Source organism: Melospiza georgiana, chromosome Z (genome assembly GCF_028018845.1).
Source record: "Melospiza georgiana isolate bMelGeo1 chromosome Z, bMelGeo1.pri, whole genome shotgun sequence".
NCBI classification, from domain to species: domain Eukaryota; kingdom Metazoa; phylum Chordata; class Aves; order Passeriformes; family Passerellidae; genus Melospiza; species Melospiza georgiana.
The window spans coordinates 33,448,259-33,474,197 of record NC_080465.1 but is presented as its reverse complement, the minus strand read 5'-3'; the positions used below and the strand labels follow the sequence as shown (position 1 = coordinate 33,474,197).

Genomic DNA, 25,939 nt, shown 5'->3' with positions numbered 1-25,939 from the left:
GGACCCTTGTACATCATATGCTACCTTGACTCCATCCATATTTCTTATGCTGTTTCTGAATTTATGTAGATTCTTATTTTAAAATCTTTTTTTCTACTTCCTTAAGTAGTTTCTCTAACCAACTGTCATCTTTAGTACCTGTCCCTTGAAGACCTTTTTTTTTTGAATGTATTTGCTATAATTTTTGAGAATGTAGCCAGTGCAATTCATGTTGTTTTAGAACTGATGCATATTGTCAGCAGCAGTAGCCTAAGAAACTTCTGAGAGTCATGAGCTATCTTGGGCAGATACGGGCATTTCTAATTTTGAACAGAGATATTGATCTAGCTATGGTTTTTTTTCTTTTCTTTTTATGAATAATTTATTATAGAGACACTGAATCATGAAATTCTGCATGTAGAAATATTGGTTATACTGGACAAATTAACATAATCTTCATATTTTTCTATACTATGTTCTTCTGTATTACTGCTGGTTTTTCTTATTGAAATGGTCCATATTTTGTCTTTTACTCTGCAAATGTAGTAATTATGAGAATATCAGATTAAGGAATAGTCAATTAGAAAATACAATATTGCTCTCTTGTTTCATAATGACAGCAGACACACACAGGAATGGAAAGATTAACTCCTTTACTAAGAACAGCACTTACCTCGGATACATATGTAAAATGACCACCGACTTTAATAAGTGCACTTGGTGAATGTGAAATAAATACTGTTAGATTTTTAACTTTAAATACCAAATGAATTTTCCTTGTACCGATGATATTTTTTTAGGGTAATGCAAAATATACAAGCATTCTTTTCTCATTCATAATGGGAATTACTGTGGCTCTCTTTTATCTGTATATATGATCTTCAGATTATAGTCATGTGAGTGTATGTTTTTATAAACAAATGTATATGATTTTTTTTCCTAATGATATCAAGCTGTATAAAATCTAATTTGTAAATTAAATCATAAACTGCTTGAGAATAGAATACTTAACTTTCACCTTTTTTTGTGAATTTTTTTATTTGATTTTAGGAGTGGGTTTTTTTGTGAATTTTTTTGGGGGTTTGGGGTTTTTAATGTTTGGGGGTTTTTTTTATTTATGGTTGGGTATTTCGTTTGGCATCAGCATATAATCAAGCACATATTTAATTATTTCAAGCTGTCATGTATCTTCTCATGCTACTGATCAGGATTCTTCACAAAGTAAGGGGTTTTTTTTCATTTTGAGGTATTTCCATACCACTTTGTACAATTGTTTCTTATGTTAAGCTACTGTATTACAGTCTTACATGGAATAATAAGATAGCATTTTAATAACCCTTGTAAGCAGCAGAGAGCTGTTAGGCCATTGTTGGCTTTCAGCTGACTACAGTTTTGTGAAAGTTAATCACTAGCATGAAGATTATTTCTGTTCCCCTTTTTGCAGAACAACATTCAATATTATTTAAATTAAAGCAATTATTTAAAACATTACTTCTGAAAGGAGTAATGTGAAATATATTGGTACAAAGATTGAATCAGTCTTGTCGGTCAAGTGCAACAAGACTGAGAGTTTGTTTGCATGATATTTGTTTGAACTAAATCCCTTACAAGGCTCGTCTGCTAATTGGACTTAGCATTTATGTTGCTAAGTGAGAAGCATTTTGGCTGCAGTATAGGGTGGTAAGACCTACCCAGTGGAATAAACAACTAACATCTGTTATCCTGTCCTGCTCCAGCTTGTCTTTTACCACTTAAGTACTTCAGCCCTAGAGTCAAGGTTATGGAATGTGCAGTTCTCTGGCTATGGTGCATATATTGAAAGGGATGAAATAACACATAGGTAAAGACCAGCCAACCAGGAGATAGATAGTGCAGCTGGTCCACTTTGCTTTAACCTCTACAAGCCCTACAAATATCAAAACAAAAGCCAAGAGAAGGGTGTATGCTTTATAGCAGTTGTCAACACAGCGATTGAAGTGAGCTTACAGTGGTCACCATTATAACAGATTGGACTTTTAACTACCCTGAATTCACATTGGTATCTAAGACACCATGGTATTCATATTCTGTGTAGAAATAATTGCTGAATTCCAGGAAGGCTCTAGGTAAACTTGTTTCAACAGTAACTGCTATTACAATTTCATATGATAATTTTTGTTTGTTGTAGTTAAAACTGCAACATATTCAATCAAAATTGAATTATTTTGCCTATAATTTTAAAATAATTGCTTGTTTCCAATGGTAGTATATTTCTTTTTTGCTGCCAGATTTGATCTTTGCCTGTACTAGAGAATTCAACCAACAGCCATGCAATAAAATTACGGGTGATATGTACAGTTGCATTCCTCTTGAATGCTGAACTGGAGAAGCATTTCATATAATCAAGCAGAAATGTTTCTAGGATGAAATTGTGATTGTTTATTCTCTTTGTAAAACAGATTTTGACCTCCAACATGGCCAAGTGGCAACAGGAGAAGGAAGATCTACAAGGAAAATTAAAGTTGAGAGAACATCTGTCTCAAACTGCTGACAAGAGTAAAGCCGCACCAGCTCCTTCAAAGAACATTGATTTAGAGATGAAACAGCTGCAGTGCAAACTAAAGGTGACAGAACAGATTATCTAGTGCTGAGGATAATTTGTATGAGCAGTAGTTCATAACTGGGTCAAGCAGGCATACCTATACTCCCATATGCCTATCATTTGTATATCATAGCCAATGATTAGCAGCTTAGGTGTTAGATTGCCTTTGATGGTAAGTAGAAATGTATTCATAGACAGAACTAAAAGTTCTAAAACAATTTCTGCAAATCAAATAGGCCAAACAAGGAGCCTGGGTTTTCACACAATGATTAAGGAGATCTTGTTGGAAGGTGCTGTGAAATTGGTTTAATGAGAATTCAGTTGATTCCTTTCTTCATCTAAGAAGGAGAAAAGCAATAGCTATATGTGAAAGTGGAGCAAAGAATTTGAGGTAATGCAGCAGCAGTGTTGTGTGTGTGTCAGTGGTGTCTTTGTCTTCAGAGAGACTTTTTAATTATTTTGTATTTGTGTAGATTAGCTGCTAGGAAATACTGACTGGTTGATGATTTCACTTTTCATTCTTGGGTGATTTTGTTGCATGTGAATGATGCAGAGACTTGACTGTGTTGTTCTGAAAGCTTTCTCAGCAGGTGGCCTGGCTCAAACATATTAATTCTTCTTCTCTTCTCTCTGGAGGAAATATATTTGCAACAGTATGTCTTCAAGTTTTTTTTTCCAATTGTTTTCTGTTAAATAGTGGAGGAAAGAGAAAAGGTCAAAATGGTGCAGCTTCGTGCTGCTAGAAGAAACTCGACAGTAGCAAGAAGTCTGCCAAAGGATCAGCTAGGAGAAAAGGCTCTGTTACATGGTCAGCGTAGCTGACTCTAAATGCTGGATTAGCTGTGCTAGCACAGGAGGTGTGGGTAATGCTCAGACCTCTGAGCTGTTGATGGTAATCATGGTATTACAGATCGTGGCTATTGCACACTGGATGCGTAACATCTAAATTCAGGGATTAGTAAAGGTAGGTCACATTGATAAAGAGATGAGGCCAGCAGGGAGTAGCCATGAAAAGGCACATAAATTGATCTGCTTTAATTATGAGAAAGAGGTCTTAAAACCATACACACTGTCTTCTTGAGTATTGTTTTTAGTTTTGGGATTAAATAATCTGCTTCTGTTGCTATTAATTAGGGTTGTACCTTTTAGATGAGTATCTTCATTATCCATTATCCAGAAACCTAGCAGTCAATTGATCTATGCAGGTAGGAAAAATTAAAAAATGGGGATTTATTTTTTAAAACAGTTTAAGAGTAACACCCGTGCTAGAAGCCTACTTTGTTTGTCTGCCAAATGTGAACAGCAAAATAAATTGCTGAAAAATCAAAGGTTTTTTTGTTTCTGCAGCAGAGGAAATATTTAGCAAACATATATAAATCTGATATCAAAAATACTAGCATGACTTTTAATTCCTTCTTAAAGATATATTCAATTTTTAATGAAAAAAATAAATCATGTATGCAAAACTATATTTGGGATGGAGATAGTCTGTGACCCCCAAATGTATGTAGTAGAGTAAATTCACTGTTTTCTGAATTGGATGAGAGTTTTGAATATTAAGAGCTCAAAAACTACTTAAATCAAGTTTCTGAAATTCTTAACTTTATTTAAAGCTAGTTTAAATCCTGCAAGCCATTTCTTAGCAGAAGAATTTGACAAAGGGTTTTCAATTATTGTTCCAGGCTTTCTAGCTGACTTAAAGATGAGACACATAGTTATTCTCCTGAATATCTGAATGTCTAAGCAGCAAAAGCCTTCATTGTAGCTCAAGTGTCCAAGTACCTGGCCTTGCTGGTTAATTTTTTTTCCTTAGCACTGTCTTTGCAGTGCTTGTTTACATTGTATGTAATGACTCCTTGTATCTTTGCCAACAGGAAGAAATGTGTTAAGTGTGGGTGGTGAGTTCAGAAGCAAAATACCGTAAGCATATGTCTTTGCCTCTGAATGTGTGCAGAGGCCCACCTAAGTATTCAAGTTCATGTCTGGTGTGGAAACCACGCAACTGGGTGCTCTACTTTACACTAATGGAACTCAAGCCCCACAAACAGGTCTCAGGAAACTCAGGAATATTCTGCTAGCATACCACATTTTAACAATTTTCTGGTTATACCTCACATTATAATAATAGTAAATAGACTAGACAAGTTATTAAGAACAATATTTTACATCTAACTATGCACACAAGAATATATACTCCCCTTGAGGTGCACAGAGTTATGTGCAATACTCCCATTAATGTTAATAGGCATTACAATTCTGCACCGAGCAGAAAAATTCTCCTGAAGTATCATTGTTTACAGCATGTCTGATCTGTTTCCTTATTGTTTATACATAGTGAGTAACAAGCTGTAGTACAGTGGCTAAATCCATATACATATATGCAGATACATACTTGGTGCATATGCTTAATATGTATCTTTTGGCAACACCTTTTGGAGTTCTGAAATATCTCTATGGGCGTTTGAACTGCTATTTCAACAATGGCATTCAATGCATATGGTCAGATTGCTGAGATGGCTACTTGGTAAATTTCTTTTTTTTTTTTTCCCGGTAGAATGATTCAGTTTTTCTGCATTTAGATCTTGGGTAGATGATATGTGTAATTGCCTGGAGGAATAAAAGCACTTTTTTTCTTATTATATATAAATGAGGAATGGCCAACAACTGTATAAATGTCCTTCACTGGAATGACATGTGCCTGAAAATTAGGATCATGATCATACCTAGTTGTTATTGAAATGTAGAATTTGTGTTGGTACAGACAAATGGAAATGTCTTTGTCTTGTGCTTTGAATTTCAGGAGACATAAGAGCAACCACTCTTGTAAATAGTCTTGTATTTCTTAATACTTAAAATGAAAGGAATTACTGGACATTCTTTCTGTATAGATGTAATTACTTGTGCTGTAGTAGTGTGCATACAAAGATATAGTTCAAATGAAGATCCAATTCTGCTTCTCTTCTGTTACATTTTATTCTGACCGTGCTATGCAAGAGAAAATGCCTTCCTGATTGGCGCTTGCAAGTGTCCCCGAGAACATCTAGTAGCCATACATTATTAGAACAATGGAAATGTACTGATTTTCATCAAATTTTCCAAGGAATGTAGTTCAGCTTAAGTGTTTCTAGGAAGTAAGAACACTCCTTTTATACCAGCTAATTTCTAAGAATCTTCATAAAATATATGGAAATTTACTCAGATAATTTTTTCCAAAATTTACTGTCGTCTGTGATCACATTCGGTCTACTCCATCTATATTTTAATATTTTTCAATATAGAATTCGAACGCTGAGATCGCTAAGCAATCGACCACCATTAAGTCGCTGAACAAACGAGTCCAGGCGAAAGAAGGACGGACTCGTGAGCGGCGAGCGGAGCGCGGTGCCTCCTCTCTCCGTTGTGTCTGGTGCCACCCAGTGTCGGCTGCGAAATCGCCGCAGCGCCGGCGGCCCCTCGGTCCTGTCCTCGGGAGAGCGGCGCGTCCTTCTCGCTGCAGCCCCGCACAGCGATACGGGGACCTTTCTGGAACCGGAGCAGCTTATGCTTAAATTGCGGTTTTTATAAACTGATGCAGCTAGGCACAGTGTCTGTATGGCAGTAAGAACACCTTAAGTTGGAACTCAGGCTGTTTTATCCTTTGTGTGAGTCGAAATGAATTCCTCAGCGCTGTTAAACGCAGTCTTTCAAATTCCGTAATTCCTTGCCTAGGGGCTAAGAGACATGTCAAGGTTCAGATGCTTAAATAAGATTAAATAGCTAGTCTTATATTCATAAAAAAGTTCAAAAGGACAGTTGTATTTGTTTCTATTTGAATTGATTCAGGTCTGTTATTCATTTTGAAATTCATAGATTGTCAAATATGCAATTGATATTTTTACTCTACCTACACTAACTGATATGATGCTGTTCTTCAAATATATTACCATATCAACTATAAAAAAAGCTGTGTGTACCTGAATTTCTTATCTGCCCAAGGTTTTAACTTCTCTAACCCTGCAGATTTTTTAATTGAAGAAAGAATGCAGTTTTTTTATCTGAAAATAGTTCATTTAAAATATAGAGAGCCCTAAAAATTATTACATTGTAGATTGGTTTATTTTCTGTTTCAAAGTGAATTTTTCCACCGTAAGATTCCAAATTTAAAATAGTTCTTGGATAGCATGCTTTCTTTATAAAATAGATATTGTTCCTTTATAAGCAGTAAAATATAATAACCAAAATAGCAGTAAGAGTATAAAGGTGAAATAGATCAAAGAAATTTTTAGATGCATTGTATTCCTGGGGTTTTTTAAAAATACAATATTGACATTGTATTAAGAGTGTTATATTCCTGAATATACTGCCATTCATTTTGTTTTCATTGGAAAAAAATCCAGATATCTGGACATATTTAGGTATTGCTTATGTCTATATTTAAAATATTAATTTGTGTTATATTGGTGGAAGCATTGTATAGGGCATAATTTTCTCATTGAACAAAGGTTACTTTTTAGTACACGAGAGTTTTGCAGGTTTTACAAGAAGTTTCTGACAAAAGCTGATGTTATTTCTAGGTTTTGCATTTTATCTCATCTGATAGGGATTTTTCAACTATTTCTGTGTATTACTCAGCTGGAGGAAAGGAGTCTTCCCCATTTCACTTTCTTTTGAAAATAATATTGCAAAAAATAGTGTTTGAATTATTGAGACATCAAAGGAATTTAATTAATTGAATTTTGCGGGCTCAGCGGGTTTGTTTTCCCTTTTTTTGATAATAGTTTCAGTGTTACTGTGATTTCAGTTCAGACAAGCAAAAATCAAATCACAAATATATTGCATATTTAGAAAAAGATCTGTTAATAAGAGATTAAAACTGGGTTTCGTACTTGAGAACCAAGTAAATTGCAAGAACTGCCTCAGCTTTCATTTTTGAAAGTACTGTAATGCTACAGGTAGATTGTCTACTGCCTTTATACCTTTTAGTTGCAGTGATATGCAGTCCAACTTCTTCCTCTGCAGAATATCTGAGTTGGAGAGGGACTTTACTATGAAAAGACACTTTATAGAAGACTTAAAGTCTTGCCTAAAAGCAAATCAAAAAAATGAGAAAATCTCAAATTAAATATTGGAAAGTCTTGAGAGAAAGGTACTTCTTTCTTGCTATTCCTAGTTTTCAAAAAAACAGAAGCTGGTGGATTTGCAGAAGTTGTTTCAACACACTATACATATTAAATCAATATATTGCTTAAAGCAAAGAACATACAGTTAATTGAAGGGTGTAATTCCCTCCACTATAATTTGTATGAAATCAGTATATGGTGATAGCTTGAATGGATTCAGCATAATTTCATTTATCTTTGTTATAGGTGTAATTAAATATTAAAGTATTCAGAACACACAGTTGCAAGGATATGCTGTAAGTAGTGGATTTAGTTTTATGCACTCTAAGTTCATAAAATATAGTAGACCTGAAACAAGGGTGATTTTACATGACATATGCTAATGAAGTCCATGCATCTCTTCTGGCTATAGTAGTTAAATGCTTTAATATGTTAATTTATTTTCTACTACAGTGTTATGAATGATTCACAGTTCTTAGCTTAAGTAATTCTAACTGTGTAGGTAGTGCTTGACTTCTATAGCAAATTATTTTCTCCTGCAAAATTTTAGGATGATTTCACTGAAGGTAAGAGAATTTGTACATGATTTAGCATCTTTCTGTTATCCAACTGATGTGCTGCACTTTGGCCTTCAATGCCAGGAAAAGATCATGATATTTGGTTGTCTAACAGGTTGTGCAGCTTATGACCCCAAAATAGACATGAACAACCAGCCAGTTTGCTTTTGTTTGCCTAGAGTGCAAGTGCTTGCTGAGTGACACAAGCACTACTCCTGCTTGCAGTCATACAGCATTTTCAGCTCCAAAGAGAGCTAATGTATAAACCCTCCATGCTAAATTTAAGGTGTTATTAAGAAGTCCACAGCCAGAAAGTGAGAATGTTAAGTAAGCAAGGGAGCTAAGGTATGACATGAGAAAAATACCTGGTTTTGGTTTTGGATAAAAGATTTAGCATGAAATTATGTGGTTTAGTGCTTTACTTTGAGTATTTGAAGCACTTCATTTCCAAAGAATCAGATTCCATACATTATTTTGATTATTCCATGTGGAAAATCAGCTTGATAAATTTTACATTATCTTCAGCAAAAGATCAAAGTAATTCCCTGTTACTCAATATTGTCAGGAAAACTTTGTGATTACCACTGTAGGAAAGCTAAACAATTTTTAGGAGCATTGGGGTTTTTTTCATTTTTACCCCCAGTCAGTGTTTGCATTAGTTATTCATTATCTAAGGGGCTTTACAGACTATTAACATATAGACAATTTTTTTTCTCAGCTGAGTTTGAATTTCTGTGTTTATCTCTGACAAACAAAAAGAAATTAGTGAAAATTGTAGTTTACTCCCTTTTGCAAGTACTGTGAGTCTAAAATATGTATGAACAAATAGCTCTCAGCTTTTCTTTATATTTAATGCCAGTCAAAACTTTATGTAACAAGGTTGTGTGTGAACTGATCTCTACTGGATAAACAGTAGAGATTTATTAAAGTTTGCAATTTTGGAAAAAGATACTTCAGTAATATAGTTGTATATTTTTATGTAATATAGGTATGCTTAGCTCTGATTTTATTCAAATTTTGAAGTTTTCTATCTTGATAGTCAGTGCTCTTGGCCTTTCATTATTTCAGGTGAAGGCACTGGCTGATGACAAAAAAGCTTCCATTGACGCAATGGAACAAAGGTTTAATGTAGCTATGAAGGAGACGTCTCGGTATGAGCAGATGTATCACAAAGCCAAGGATGATTTGGAGAAAAAGGTATAATTAGAGTTTTGATGGCTCCACTGTGGAACTTTTCCATACTTACTTTAAAATGAAAAGTTGCAAGGTCATCAGCTTAAACTTTCAGTACAGAAGGGGGGAAAATAACAGAATAATTGTAATCTGTTTCTCTGATGTAATTCAGTCACACTTCTGAAATTTATATGGACATAATGAATGAAAATGAAATTACTTTTTGCCATGAAATTACATACTATGTGTTGCAAGTGAAATATTCTGTGATGTCACCCATGGTGTAGGAGGTTGGTTGTTCATTCGTTTGTAATCTGCCATACCTCCCCATCAGCTTTTATCATACCATTGCTGTGTCTCTGTGGATGTTTTTCAGGATCTCAAGATTACTAAACTGCAGAGAAAAGTGATTGAGATTGAATATACTATGACTGAGCTTGAATCTGCTGCATCTCAACAACTACATGGCTTGACTAAGCAGAGTACACAGGCTTTGGAAACTATGCAGAAGGAGCTGCTGCTCACTAGTGACAAAGTAGAAGAGTTCAAGACATTTGTGAAGGATTGAATGTTGTTTTTCTTTTGAGTGTTCACCTTAGCAAAGGTACTTTTGATGGAAAGCAAAATGTAAATGATTAAGCAAGGGTTGGATGCACTCCCTGTTCCAGAACAGTGTTTGTAGTTGCTGCAGTGTTCTGGTGTCAGGTCTGAATAAGGAGAAAGAATCACTACCTCTCTCCCAGACTTTCAAATACTTCCATAACTCTTATTGGTCATCTTTTTATATATGGCTGACATATACTTGGTCCCAAAAGAAAGTGCTTAGTTTTGTATCAGATTATTTTGCAGCAAATAAATTCCCAACATGTTTAACATAATAATTCATATCTATTGATTATTGTGAATTACTGCCTTTTCCATATGCATGTGCTTCTTGTTTTAGAAATACTATATAAGGAAGCCTCTATGTTGCAAAATGGAAAGCAGTTTTAAGGACAGTATGTAGAACATTGTTTCCTTATATTCCTTCCAGGGAAATGTTCACAACATCAGCCTAATAGACTTCAGGAAAGGTTTGAACAATGCTCTTGGGCACATGGTGTGACACCTGGGGATGGTGCTGATCAGGGCCAGGAGTTGGACTTGAGGATCTTTGCGGGTTTCCTCCAACTCAGAATATTGTGTGATTTTATTAATGTATACCAACTTTCAAAGAAGGCTATTGTTTATTAGCCGATGAATCAGCTACTTCTCTACTGCTCCTGGATTATGTAGAACTGAGCTGCTTTCAGATATGTTTGAGCAAGGCTGAAGCATTCAAAGTAAAGAGTAATGGTATTTTGATGCACTGGAAAAAGAAAGCATATAAAGTCACTCTACGTGGCAGTGTTCAGACCTTTAGCATTTGAAATCATCCCATGTTCAGCTCTGTTGCTAAGTTCATATAAATTTCCTTATGAAAAAAGACTGAACAATGTTCAATATTGCTTTAGAATCCAAAATTCAAGTAATTCATAAGCTAACTTATCCAAGGTGAAAATAATGATTGGTTTTCATGAAAAAGTCTCTGTTATTTAAAAAACTAGATATTTTATTTTTAAAGTTTACTATTACAGTGATTAATATTTTCTGTTTGCCTTTTGATGTAACCATTGAAAAAGAGGTATAAAACTGATAATTATGCCTGTTCATTCAGAAATATGCTGCCTATTCTTGAACAGACTATAAATTTTCATGAGTTTCTTCTAATACTGAATGCTTACTCTAAGAGGAAGATACAGGTGCTCTTTCCACAGCTGCATGCTTATTTTTGGCTAAATATGGAAAATCCTGAATTAATCTAATGTATTATCTATTATTTTTAATTAGGTACTCCATTGTCACTGATGATGGAGAGAAGCAATTCAGTCTCCATTCAGCCTGCTATGAGCTTTGGAATGTTTTCACTGAATAAAGTGAAAGTAGCAGTTACAGAGATAGGGAGATAAAAAAATCATGCTATCAATATTTTACATAGTTCCATAATGAAAAGTTTTTAAAAAATAAGAAAATGAGAAAGTAAAAGATCTTCTGTTCTCAGAGGTAAAAGCAGTGAGCAAGATCTATTAGCAACTATTATCTTAACTTCATTAATTGTTGAAGGAGATGACAGCTTTGTTGTTAATTACCACGAATATTCATTAGCACTTTTGTGGTTACACTAGATGTGAAAAATGTAAAAAAAAAAAAAATTGCTCGAATAGAAAGAATATGCATGCATATTTCAAGTAACAGTTTTGCTGATTGCTGTTCCTCTGCAGAACAATTTTTTTAAAAGAAAGATAGTGTCTATAAGTAAACTACTTTGTTTAGTTGGGTGCTAAAATCAGATTTTATTAACAATATACCACCATAAAATAGTAAAATCCTTAGCAATTCAGTGGAATTATGCAGAATATGACATAAATCTTGTTAAAATATCTCTTATGTATCTGCTGTTATAATGAGATATTGTGATAATACATACTGTAATAAGTAGCAGTAGAATACAGCTCTTCTTTTGAAGTCTGGTCTGCCTCATTTCTTTTCTCCTGGATAGCTGTCAGGTTTTTGTCCCTTGACCTTGATGCTCACTCCAGTTCCAGTAATTCAAATAGTTTTTTCTATATAGAGATCAAGTTTCACCTATATATATATATCACTTAGGTTAACAAAATTATATGATCCTCTAATCTTTGTCTGCTATTCTGGTCACTTCATAGGTTTTTCTTGGTTTTTAGAGTGCAAGTGTGATTTTCTCCTCATTCTTAAACTGAATGCAGTTACTTTTTCTACCCATTCCACATCTCTTGTGACATTATGTAGAGTTTTTTTTAACATCCAACAATTAAATTGTTTCTGAATTGCTAATTAAGTTGCTGCTAGTTACAGCTATAAATGGGAGAAGAGGGTAACTTCAGAGAAGAGTGTGAGTGTTTACAGCAGTCAGTGTTACTTGCTTTTAAGGTTATTGATAATACAGAACCACAGGGTCCTGGATCTATTTGGGTCAAGATAATAAGTTACAAAACCTAGGGAAGAGGTTTGTGGTAGAAATCTGATATACACCAGTGAATCACTGTGGAGGATGTGATGACTTACTAATTAAGCACATATTTGTAATGGAATGTAACAAAATTTTGCATTGCCGTGGTCACCCCAATTTGGGATGCTTACACAATAAGCTAAAATCATTAGTTTCCAAAAATATTGAAAGGAATGCTTGTAAACAAAGGTTGCTGTATCCAGTATGTTTCAAGGGACTATTGGATTTATTTTTGTTGGAGTGTGGGATAGGAATCAGGCATTTTGTGCAGAATGACTTTCAGAGGGAACCAACGGAGCACCTGAAATAGGTTAATTCAGAGCAGTTCATTTTTCCAAAGCTGTTATGAGGAAGATGTAGGCTAGTAGGAAATATAAATAGAAACTGTGGACTGTAAGAGTATTTTATTAAGTAACAAAAAACCACTGTTTCATAATTAGATGGTAACTCATTATAAATATCTCTCATTTTGGTAGGAAAGAGAGCAAAATATTTAGAAAGAAATGGAAACATAAACAAAGTGGAAAGTGGATTATAGATAATAACCTGAAAATATAAGCTCCAATGGAATATAAAAGATGAATAAGATGCTGAAGAAGTCAAGAGGAAATCTCTGGGTCGCAAGGCCAAGAACTGCAGTAAACAGGCAAGATTTACAAATGTACTACTACTAAGGTAGCTATTATGGGGGAGATATAATCTATTATTAGCTAAAACAGATTTGTAACTGTGTAAAGACAGAGTGAATAAAAATATAAAGTAAATAAAATTAATATGATAAAATAGATACTTCTGGTTTGTGTCTGGAATGAAGTAGGAATGTGTCCGGAATGAAGATGCTGCAACATCCTTAATCTATTAGTAGCCAAGAGAAGATTTTTAACATTTTCTAGAAAGAAGCAGGATTTTTGGATTAAGAATTTTTATAGCTTACCACTTTATAGAGCTGGTTAAGAAATATTCCTCTGTTAAGAAATATTCTTACTGGTACTCATTTTGAATAAGTATTCAAAGTTAGTGCATATATATTAAAACACTGCCTAGAGTCTAAAGGAATGATAATATTGAGTCAATATGCAGAAAATTCAGTATTGTATGATCATTAATCTGACCTCATTTCTGAATAAAAGACTGATAAGAAATTAAAGTATTGAAGCATGGGAATATAGTTACACTTGTTAGAGTACCTTTATGGAAAGCAACCTGTATTGAGTAAATCTGGTTTTTTTCTGGAAAGTAGTACAAGTCAGTTTATAAAGGTTACTATTTGTTTTAATATACCTTTTTTTAAGGAAGTGTGATCTACTACTGAGCTGCTCAGATTAAAAAAATAGCCTATGCAGTATCAAAAATATGTTAAATGCAAAAGTATGTTGAATGGATTAGTTAATGTAGTCGATCTGAAAAATAAATCATAAAATGTAGGTGCTTTTTAGAATTCTGTAACGACCAGAACTAAACTTGATTATTAAACATTTTCACAAAATTCATATAATGATAAAATTTGTATGTAGTATATATCAAGACTAAGAATTAATAATGAAAGTTGGGCTTTAAATATATCAACTAGGCCAAATAAAGTAGTTTTATTACAGAAAAATGCAGACTACCTGGAAGAGGGATCAGGTGGCTCTGATAGTACTTCAGGTGCATTTTCTAGAGCTCATGTCTTTATCCCACCCCCTGCTTCCTTCAGCACCACAAATTCTCTTTGAATCATACATTCAATTTTTATGGTGTACCATTGCTCAGGATATTCTATAACATGTACTGTCAGATCCTCAGGTGGATCTGCCAGTTATGTGAAGCACAGCAACCAGAGCAAAATGTTCTTTGTTGTGTGTTTGTAGTACTTGTGAGAACTCATGCAGAAAACAGCCATTGGATAAAATTTAAAAATTGCTATTAAACTGCTTGACTGGATTTCTATAGAAAATATTGTTGAACATACTAGTTTATTATGAAACTGTCTGAATTACTGCATGAATTCTGTTTTCTGGCATGTTCTATTTTTTTATCCTTCTCTAGGCTTTGAGTGACCATATGTTTCTCTCAGAGGCTTTTGTAAGCCAAGACTCAGTAGTGATATCTCTCCCATTCAACTTGTCCATCAGCAAAACTCACTTTAATCTGTGGTGATGATGCCTGTCTGAGCATGCGAATATGAGAACTTTTCTGACCTTGAGAAGAATTGTTTTGATAAGGCTTCTATATTCAGCTATGGTGGTAATAAATAGGTGATGGCAGCTGAATGCTTCAAAATCAGTTGAGTGCACTTCGTACTTCCATACTACCTCTGTCATTTGGGACTTGTGTGCCTTCCACTGAGGATACCCGCTGCAGCACAGAGCACATCTGGTGTGTTCTGGCATTGTTCTTGATAGGTCTCCAGTACAACCATCTGATAAAACTGACTGCCAAAATCAACACCCATGGCAGTTCACTTGGCAAGCTTAATGGATCTAAGTTGGGATCTTACACTCACCCTCTTAAGACAGCTGCCCTCATTTCGGCTACTCAGAGCTGGGCTTAAGCTAGGTGCACTTCCCCCTCACTCTCCTCTTTGACATACATCTATGTTCAGCAGCCACATGTATCAGAGGACTTCTTTCACCTCAGCTTGGCCAAGAGGTGTTCTGCCATTTACTTGTCATTCAGTCAGTTTATCTTACATCCTGATATATATGGATCTCTATAACCTTTCTGCTGTTTACCTTGAATACTGACATAAGTTTTGCCATGGCATATTTCCTCACTGCTGTCTTGGGCTGTAGTTCAAAATACAGGTTTAGGTAAGTTAATGCTTCTGTTGAAAAGTTACGCCCCTGAGTGAGCCTCTCTCCTCATTTCTGCCCTTACACAACTTCCTCCCTACTCCATTTTTGAAATGTAATCATAGACATTTTCTGGGTTGGTTGTGAGCTGGTTCATGAGAATTCAGTTAACCTTCTAGAAGCCCACAACACCAGCTTTTGTGTACCACAGAAGGTCAGAACAGGGACAGGTTTGCATGGTTGTAGGCTGGAGGTGCTGGGACTGCCCCTTAGTGGCAGTGCTAACTGAGAATGCTGTGTAAACTTTTTCCTGTAGCAAACAATTGGTAATGAATGACTAGTCATAATAAAAAATCCTCTTACTTGGCAAATTCTGGTTATTTACTATTCTGGTTATTTACTATTTACTATCCTCGTCTTTTTCTCTTGAACTGTTGGCTCAAAATAGAGCATTGCTAGGTAATATATTCTTCTCAGAATGGCTGTATAGAGATCACGTCCTATTTGCTCTTTATCTATAAACAAAACTATTCAAAAATATTAGACATAACTGATTGGGTTAGAAGGCACGAATATTTGGGAAATATTCAGTTGGTTTTCATCAGTTATTTTATTCAGTTGGTTTACAACATGAGAGCATCACAAGTACATTGCTACAGTTTTACTTTCTGTCACAAAGTCAGATCTTCAGATGGAAGGAAATCCTTGCAGGTGACTCTCAGAATTCTCCAGTTACAGTGGGACAGCAAGAGATGCTCTTCATAGAATTTTGCTGTTGCTGAATATATTCTCAAACCCTGTGGAATCATGCAGAATGATAATTTTTTTCTGTATCTGAAAAAGAAGCACATGACGGGCAACTGTAAAACTCAATAATTGGCAAAAACAGACTAACTTTTTGTTGAAATAGAACTATGGTATGCTGTGCAGATGAAAACTGGTTTATTTTGAGAATTTTATGCAATTGTATCTGAACTGTGCCAATTTGGAAGTGTTGTTTGACCAAACAAAGATTTCTTCAGTAAGTCACTGGGACATTTTGCAAACAACAGCAGATATTATCACATAAATCAGCACTGTCAGTTTTGATTTGGAAGTGGACATCTCTAATATGACTTCAAGTTGCTAGAAAATTTTCCCCCCCTGAGAACACTTGAGAGCCAAAAGATAAGTATATTTCATTTATTACACTCCAAACTGTCAACACTTTACCTAGAAAAGTATACCCAGAGTGATTATTTTGTATTGTGTGGAGTACATGATAAGTCTGTCAACCTGTGTTCAGTCAGAATCAGCATAATATTTGATTCCAGGAATATGTTCCACCATGACAACAATCAGTAGTCTTACCTGTAAAATACACACCTTAAAAGATGGTATCCTATATGAAAAGCAAAATTTGTGTAACTGAGAAAATCTCACCATTAAAAAATTAGGCATTTATTTCTTCTTCTTCATTGTACATGCTACTTCAAGAAAAAAAGTAGAAACACAGCTTTTATTATGAAATATCAACCTTTCTTGGTTCTGAGAAGAAATTGGTGATAAATTAAGCTAATCTCCATCAGGATTACTCTGCATCTGGGATTTAAGCAAATTGAATCAGAGGCCTGAATAGTGACAGTGAATATCTATTAGGCTGTAAACAGAATAATAGGCCTTGTGAATTTTAATGAATTAAGTGAATAGCTGAATTCTTATGGTTAACAGGAGGCATATGGTTAGTGATACATACAGTATGCCAGGAACTGCATATACTGTAGGTGTCTTAATGGAAAAAATCTTGATAAATAAAATGGAAGAATAAAGAGGAAGATGTTGAAAAGCATGTCCTTACTCTACTTATTCTTTGCTTTTTAGACTTCAAAGGATAGCACTCTACTTTGGTTTTTTGACTATGATAGATAAAGACCATAACAGATGCAGCTTAAGATATATTGAATGTTTATAAATCCTACTTGTTATCTAATTCTGTATTAAGAATTTAAGGATGTTGATTTAGATGATTCAATTATGTAACCAAGTTGTAAGGTATGTTGGTTTTTTGTAGCTATGCATGTATATCTCATGCAAAGTTTAGATGCATATCTGACATACACAGGTGATTTTGTTGATAATAGGGCTATTTTTATTCTTCCTAGAGTGCAAGAGAACCATTTTCACAGACCGTGACTCTATAACTCTAGATAGCATGTGAACAGATCCAACAAACTTGAACTGAAGACTGTTTCCACTGATCTTCAAAAAAATTCCATTTGTGCCTCAATAAAAAACTAAAAACTGGAGAGCAGAGTTCAGCAGAGAATAGGATTGAAACAGGATCAGCTGGATCATCTGGGTGCTGCTTGGAGACTCTGTACTGCACTTCCGGGAAGTGTCTAGATCCATCTGGGATTTCTTTAAATGGATTGGAGAGACTTCTTTTTAAAGTTCTTACTCCATTCTCTGCTGGACCTAGAAAGGTACTTTGTTTAAAGAAAATGGCCAGTTTGGGGTCTGAAAGACAGAAAAAATGTTGACTGGAAGAAGGAATGACTGGAAGACTTCAGGGGTGGACACTAGTAGTAGTAGTAGTATGAGTAGTAGTAGTAGTAGTAGTACTAGTAGTATGAGTACATACTACAGGCTCTAGGCTTGAAGTGATTAGAAACCCTTTTTGGCAAAAAACCAAGAAAACCAGAAAAACTTGGAAAGGAGGTAAAAGGTCTCCAGTAATGATTTATGTAAGAGTTCTTGCAGAATTAATTGTTTAATGTATGTCAATCAAATTGCTAAGAAAGCGAGCTGAAGCAGGGAGAACATAAAGTACTCATTCATACAAAGGGTCTTGTGAAGTGTCCACAGTAACTTAGGAAGCTGGGAGTTAAGGGGATTCCCAAAAGGGCTACAGAGAAGTCGGAAGAGTTCTAGGAAGACAGAATCATTAACAAACCCAATAAATTGCTGTATTCTGAGAAAACACAGTTGGTAACTTTTATGGGAATTTTTAAAAATCTAAGTAATGCCAGAGATGACCTCTTAAGTTGGGTTTCAGACACATTTTTTTTCAGCAGTACGGTGTTCTTACACAGAGCATCTGATTTATGGTTCTTAGGCTTTTTGTGCGTTTCTGCAGAAAGATAGCGTAAGCTTAGGCACTGAGCTGAGTGTCAGAAAATCATGGTGTTCTTCACGTCTTGGTCACTGACCTGCTGTGTGACCTTTGGAGGGTTGCTTCACCTCAGCATTTCTTGGTCTGCCCTGAATATCTTTGTTTGCTGCATCTGGTACAACTGTGCTGACTTTGTCTGCCCTAACTGTTCAAGATAATAAACTCCCTAAGATCCAAGGCATCTCTTGCTACACATGTGTGAAGCTCTAATTTCTCTCAGTGCCTTTTTTTTTTTTTCCCTCTGTGTAAATAACTGTTAATATATGAAGTTTTAAAGGAATTATGGTAGTTTTGCTAGTACCTGTGTAAATCAGAAGAAATTCTGTTGAAACCAAAGAATTTACAGCAGGCAAAAAATTAATATAAATGAGGTAGTACTTAAATGCTGAAGTAAATAGGACTTTAAATTATTATTATTGCCCATTCCATATAAATAGAATTGTAGAAACCAATATATTTTGACACAAATATTGTGCATATCATCCCATGCTGATTATATATATTTCAACTCATTCTCTGCTATAAAGAAAACTATATTTTTTCTGTGTTATAGGACACAAAACATGGTAATTGTGCTGAAAATCTAGCAACAGTACAATGAAAACTATGGGGTGTTTGCTGATACTTAACAACCAGCATGAGACTGAAAACATTTGGGTCTACAGTTCAAGTTTTGGACAGTCCTAAAGCTTAATGTACAGGAGAGATTAGATAATTGTAAAGCTGTAAAATTATAAATGACCATAGGTCTGTCATATCAGTAGGTACCTGCTGTATGTATTATAAATAATGTGCAATAAATCCTACTTAAAGGTATTGCAAAGAATTTAATGAAAAAAGCAGATTTTTAAGATAAGATTTCAAGCATAAAATATGATAGCTAAGCAGTTCTCAAGAGAGGATTAGAAAACAAAAAGAGAAAAAGCTGACCAGTAATACAAAGCCCCTTAATTTTTATTCATACAGGGAATTTTGAAACATGTAAATGTACCATAAAGAATGTATGGTATATTTTCTACTGAAATACAAACTATTTTGTAATTGGCCATAGTAAGTCCATTGCTGTATCTTTGTTTAAATGTGCCTTGTTTTGAAGACAATCTAAAATTAAAACTGTCCATGACTTGAGTCACTTGTCTATGTATTTGTAAAAAAATTAATTTTTTTTTAGAACATTACACAATGTATACCATTTCCTTTTCTTATAAGGTCAAACACAGGTTGAAATATTTTCAGTATTCTTTCCTACGGTTTCCTGCACCTTGAGATGGTTAAGCAAATGCAGTCAAAAGAGCGTTCTCAGTTTTGTACTCAGAAATATATGCTTATAATGAAACCATTTGTTTTTAATTGTTTTCAACCTAGAACAAATGGTATTTTGCTTGAGTGTGTAGGGTGAGGTATTTTGGAGAAATGGGGAGCCAGCCAGGGAAGACTTCCACCCCTAATGGCAAGTAGGAATAGCACAATTTAGGCCAGCATGGTTTTACAAATTCAAATCTTGCCATTGATAGGGATCAGATTATCAAATTTTATGCAATGCAATTACTAATTCCTGTCACTGTATCTTATTATGCTTATTGCATTTTAACTTGATTTTTGGGGTCTTCAGTACTAAGTGCCAAGTTTTGTAAGCAAATACTGAAATTGTCAGGCCCTTTTTATAGTGTATAACTTGAAGGATTTTCAGAAAAGCCACAATGGGTTTAGCTTTAGTAGTTGAAAAAGAAATACTGTGCAAATCTGTGTACACTTCTTCAGATGTGTGGTTTGGGGTGTTATAGAATTCACCTTTTCTAGTTCAGAGCTGCAGAGAAGGCAGGGCCAGGCTAGGATGTTGGACTGAAAAGTGGAGATAGCTTTTGCTGCTAGAATAGAAGAGAATGGTAATATTTTAAATTACTTACATGAATCTTTCAGATCTTGCCTGTTAGAATCTTAGTTATGCTCATGTGTGTTCAAGTTTACCTGTGTTAATTGAAAAATCAGGAAATCATGGAAAATCAGGTTGTAGATACAACTGCGATATCACATTATTTTTTTACATTCAGACTGCAATTTCTCTATATTTATGTATAATGGAATTGTTTCAGGCTTTTAGATGAGGCAGTTCTTCCAAGCTATGTGTGCTTTCATCTTCCACTTATCTCTGTGAAGTTCTGAGCACTATTCTCAGTGCCAATCAACATAAGACTGTTTAATTTAAATCATATATATTGTTCTGATATCTAGCTTTAGAGGATGTGTTTCTTCCTTTCAGATAGTTATTGAATTAGCCTTTGAAACTTTGCATCTCTGTTAGCTCTTAGGTATCACACTAACATTCTCTAAAATCACTAAATTATCTTAAATTCTCTTGAAATTATCTTAAATTGTCTTTTTTATTTTGGGGGTGTTTAACAAATGCAATGTATTTTTTGTTTATTTTATTCTTAATGGAAAAGATAATAAAATATCTTAATTCCAGGATGAGACACATCATGTTTGAACATGTATCTTAATAAATTCTGGAACCACAGCAGAAACTGTGACTGTAGACAGGTAAATAAAAACAACTAATCACCTTATAAATGTGACCTGTGTGACATTGGTAAAATAATGTTATTTCCACTTTAATATTTTGCTCCAGAAGTTTGAATACTAAACTTGGTGAAAATTGGTTTGTCCTCTACATCTTTACTTACAGGGCATCTGCTGAGTCTCTAAAAATGACATGTGATCTGTGAGAATCGTAAGAATTAAATCAACCAACTTGAGGCTTTCTCCTTCCCTTGGGTCAGAATGCTACATGTTATAGCCCTAAGCAAAACAAGTCCATTGTAGTGGTCTGTTTTTGTGTCTTGTCTTGTCCCTTTTCTGATAAAAAAAGGTTATGCCTAGAAGGTGTAGTTTTTTCAAGTGAATGAATTTAAATAACGTATATAAATATATATTAAATAACATATTTTAAAAGATTAAGTCCATATAGAAGAGTTTTCAGTCACGCTGTGATATCAGTTTAAACATTACTACTGAAAGTATTTTAGACAGAGAATAAGGGACAAATAACGATACTTTCATTTAATGCTTATTTCAGCTGCTGAAATGGTTTATGACCTAATCTATTTGTGTAATTTTGTCAATTCATTCTGTTTTGTTTTGTTGATTATGAGGCATTTGGGGTTGTAATATTTGTCAGCCTTTTTGCAGCATTAGGATCTGGCCAAACTTTTGGCCAGCAATAAATATTCTACCACAAAAGTAGAGTTCTTTGAGCTCAGTGTTCAGTTCTCTGAAATTTCTCTTATTATTCACAGACATCTTCATAATGCTTTTGACTTTTTAGGAAATTAACCTTTTTTCAGAAAAGGTTTTCCACCTTGTTTTTGGTTTAATGCTTTGAACCACATCCATGTACTTTTCTAATGTGCAAAACAAGTGAGTTTCTAAGAACACATTACTTGTATCTAAGGACATATCCATATTGAACTACACACGCAATGCTACATATAAAATAGTTCTGTATATTATATTCTTCTATGCATTTGTGGTTGGTTGACTAACAGCTGTATTGGTGTATTGGCTGGCCAGCAGCTAAACACCACACAGTTCTTTGTTGTCGGGGGCTGCTCACTTGCCCCAGTAGGACTGGGAAAAGAACAGAATGAGCAAAAGTGAGAAAACCTGTGTACTTGTGTGTTGGTAAGGACAGTTTAATGAAGGAAAAACAGGAGAATAAATCCCCCAAGGAACGTAGATCAATACCTAGCCAGTCTCTGAGCAGACAAATCACCATCTCCCTTAGATTTCATTGTTATGTGGTATATGTGGGAAATGCCCATTTGGTCATTTGGGACCAGTTGTCCATCCCATCTGCGTTCCCTCTCTACATTTTCTGCATCCCAAGCCCACTTGCTGAGGTGGCAGCATGAGAAACAGGAGACCCTGACACTGTGCCAGTGCTACTTAGCAATGGCTGGTATGTTAGCAGCCCTGGTTTAGTTACAAATCCCAAACACTGCGCCTTAGAAGCTGTTGGAAGACAATTAACTACATCTCCATTTGTGCTGGAGGAAGCCAGCAGGAAAAATACTGGTCTGGTTTAACAGAGACTTTAGGCTTGAACTTGTGACAAAAAAAGATTGTAGCATCTCTGGAAAGATGAACAGGTAATTTGGGGGGACTACAAAGATGTTGTCAAGTATGTGGGGAGAAAATTAGAAGGGCCAAAGCTAAACTGAACCCTTATTTGGCCACTGTGGTTGAAGACTAGGTGATGCTGAAGGTCTCTTCCAACTTTGATGATTCTGTGATCTCAGCCAGATGCAGCACACTCTTATTACTATAGTACAAAATACAGTAAAGCTTTAAATTATCCATGACTCATGAGCCATGGCCTCTGACATGAGATCTGCACCAGTGCAGGACTGAAATCTGGCTATACATAGGTACAGTGCTAGCTAGTGTCAGAAATCGTCTTGGGACCATTAAGTTTTATTATGCTACAAACAATAATAGTATATAAATTAACATGGTAATTACAGGAAAAATTTTTTGGCCTTGCCTTGGTCATACAACATTACTTAAGGCCATTGATAAAATTGTGTTAATTCCAGGATCAACGAGTGTCAGTGTGAGTATCTCTGTTTTCGGATGCAAAGGCCTTATTAATAGTGTGCTGTCAGGGTCTTTGTGCCACCAAGGCTTCTTGGAGTGTTTAATTAAATATGACCTTCTAATTGATAGAAGACCTTTGTCTTTATACATCTCAAAACTGGCAAAAGATGCAGTGCTAAGAAGTGATTACATGCTGAGGCCAAATTTGAAAACAATATATTCTTAAGAATGAGTATTTGTGGAAGTGAAAATAAAGTAAAAAGGTTTGTAATGGAGATATCTCAGAATTATTTGTAACCCAACATCTGTAATGTTTATTATAGGAAAGATATGGAGTTGGTTGGTAACTCAACAATTGCAATGACTAAAAAGGACTAGGAACCTTAAGGTAATTTTGTTAGAATTTTAAGCTTCTTTTTTTCTTGTCAGATCAGGAGTAGTTGCACTGGTCTGACAAGAAGTGGTATAGATTCGTTTCAGGAATTAATCAAGAATTCCTATTCTAGTTGGCTGGTAGCAGCAAAGTGTGTCCCGCAGGACTAACTGTGATAGTAACATCTAAGTTAGGAAAATGGCTTTCCTAACAAAACATCCTATACATTTGATGGCAAAAGAAAAAAACAAAGATAAAATCTCAAATCCTAGTGTTACTGGTACTAATAAAGACATTGTTATGAATCAGTATAGTACAGAAGTCATGTGCTGCACTGATTTCATTTTAGGTAGCTTGCATCACCTATGTATGCTTATTAGTTTAAAAATGAACAATTTTGTAATACACAGAGGGAAATGTTTTTGTTCAAAATCCTACACCTAGCTCCACAATGCATTGGATCAAATTCTTGATCACAGAACAATGTTATACTGCCTTCAGTACACTCATCTGCAAAACCTGGGTTGCTTAACTCTTGAGTCTGTACTTTTGAGTTTGGAAATGGGTCTTTCAGTTACTAAAAGCTGTGTGGCTTGAGACCGAACATATCTGTATCGGTGCATGAACTGACATATAAATTAAATCACTAATAAGTAAACAATTTAGCACATGAATATGTGCAAACATTAGCATATGATGGACGAGAAAATAACGGAAGAAAAAGCAACTTAAAATCATAGGAAGACTATAAATTTCAAGGCACTTATTTAGTGATAAAATTTATATCAAAACATTATATCAATAACATGAAGGAGGGAGGTTCAAAAATAGCTAGTCTCTCAGAGTCCAGTTTTAAAGTCCATAAAGTAGCCTTATTTTTCACATATGCTTTGTGCTTTGCATATGCTTTAGTGTATTTGAACTGCTCAAGGGTAAGAGAAATTGAAATGCAAGTCCTCCATATGAATGATTTGCTGTGATTATATATAAAGTATATACTTGCATATTAAAATCTATTTGTTGTAATTTTCTTTTTCGATGATTTTTTTAAACTTGCTTTTTCTTTATTCGTTTCTTAATTTTTTTTTTCAATTTTTTTATTCCTTTTTTAAAAATTGTTGCTATAAATTCTTCAGTGTCTTTCTGATACCTTTCTTTCTGGCACCTTCATTTCTGGAACCGTGGGCTAAAAGCCAATCACACTGGAGTTGCAGTTTCTGAGTTCCACTGTTGCTATCAGCTTGCTCATTCATCATTAGCTTCTTTTGGAATTTGGATACACCAATAACATTTATGTAATAATGTCAAATGACTGTTGCCTGGCAATGTTTCTGTGTTTTCTAAGGCATTCGAATGAATGTTTAACATTGTTTATTATCGTGCTTTTTTTTTTGTTTGGTTTTGGTTTTGGTTTTTGTTGTTTCGTGTAGCCTTTCCAAGTGGCTTTGCAGGTAAATTTTTTGCTGTTTTGCTCCTTTAATTTACATTTCCTCTTTGCATCAGGTTACACATGTGCATCTTCTAGAGTGATCAGTTATGCCTGAGAGAGATGTCTTTTTAAAACATGGGAAGCTGATTCAATTTGATTGAAAAAGTATGGTTGAACTCTTTTTTCCATTGTCAAATATATCTCCTATATGTTGCAAGAGCAAATTTACTCTTAGACCATTTCAAATGCTACAAAAACATGCGATTTAACTGTATGTTTTTTCATAGTGTGTACTTTTTGGGGGGGGGCTCCCTCTTCTCTTAGTCTATTTCCTTCTATGAGCTTAGTTCAAGTTGCCCATTACATTTCAAGTTTCTTCATTCCTCTCAGCTCTGCACTTGCAGATAGGTTTATGTCCAAAATAGTTTGTTGGAAATTCTGTGGATGAAGGGACCCACACTTGAATAAAAAAATTGGACAAATTTCACTGTACCTTCTCTCCCCAGATTTGTGGCAGGATGTTTTTATTTTTAATAATTAAATTTTATTGAGTACAGAAAAATGTTAAGTTGGGAAGCGGTAGGAAGAAAAAATCTTGGAATTGGATGAGTCTGCTGCGCCTTTGTTGAAATGTATTAGCAAATAGTCTCCAATGACTGTTTCAAATACACTAGAGGCTGTAAAATACTTTACCCAAAATGCCAGTAAACAGGCTTCATTATCCTGTAGTCAGTTTTTATGAGATGAAGGTATTCTGTATGATACGAATTTTGAGGATCTGATCAGCTACTATTGAGATGTATGTTAGTAAGATAAGCTTCACTAGGATGCTCAAAAGAAAACCTTCTTTGCTCATTTTCAGCTCAGCCAAGGTGTTTGTGTTGACCATCATGGCTCTACTTGAGTCATGGCAGTTGAATATTTTAGGAGGATCTTCTGAAAATGGATTAGTACTCTTGTTTGTTAGTCAACAATTTTTAAATAAAATTGTCTTGCTCAGCTTTTGATGAAATCTTTTTGTCATAGTTACATAAATATTAAACCAAAATTGCTTCATTTATAAAACTGATCAATTACGCTGATGTTTAGTGTAATTTCATTGAACCAAAGAATCTAAGAAGTAGGTAAGATAGGAGCTTGGTAGCCAGGACAATTTTGAATAA

At 34.8% G+C, this 25,939-nt stretch overlaps 1 protein-coding gene across 1 annotated transcript in view; it reads left to right on the top strand.

Moving 5' to 3' along the window:
- Window positions 1-25,939, top strand: part of CNTLN (centlein) — a 193,754-nt gene that overhangs the window by 127,229 nt on the left and 40,586 nt on the right. The window contains 5 exon segments of the mRNA XM_058044544.1: window positions 2,418-2,582; window positions 5,839-5,936; window positions 7,559-7,685; window positions 9,285-9,413; window positions 9,766-9,952. Coding sequence (XP_057900527.1) covers window positions 2,418-2,582; window positions 5,839-5,936; window positions 7,559-7,685; window positions 9,285-9,413; window positions 9,766-9,952 — 706 coding nt within the window.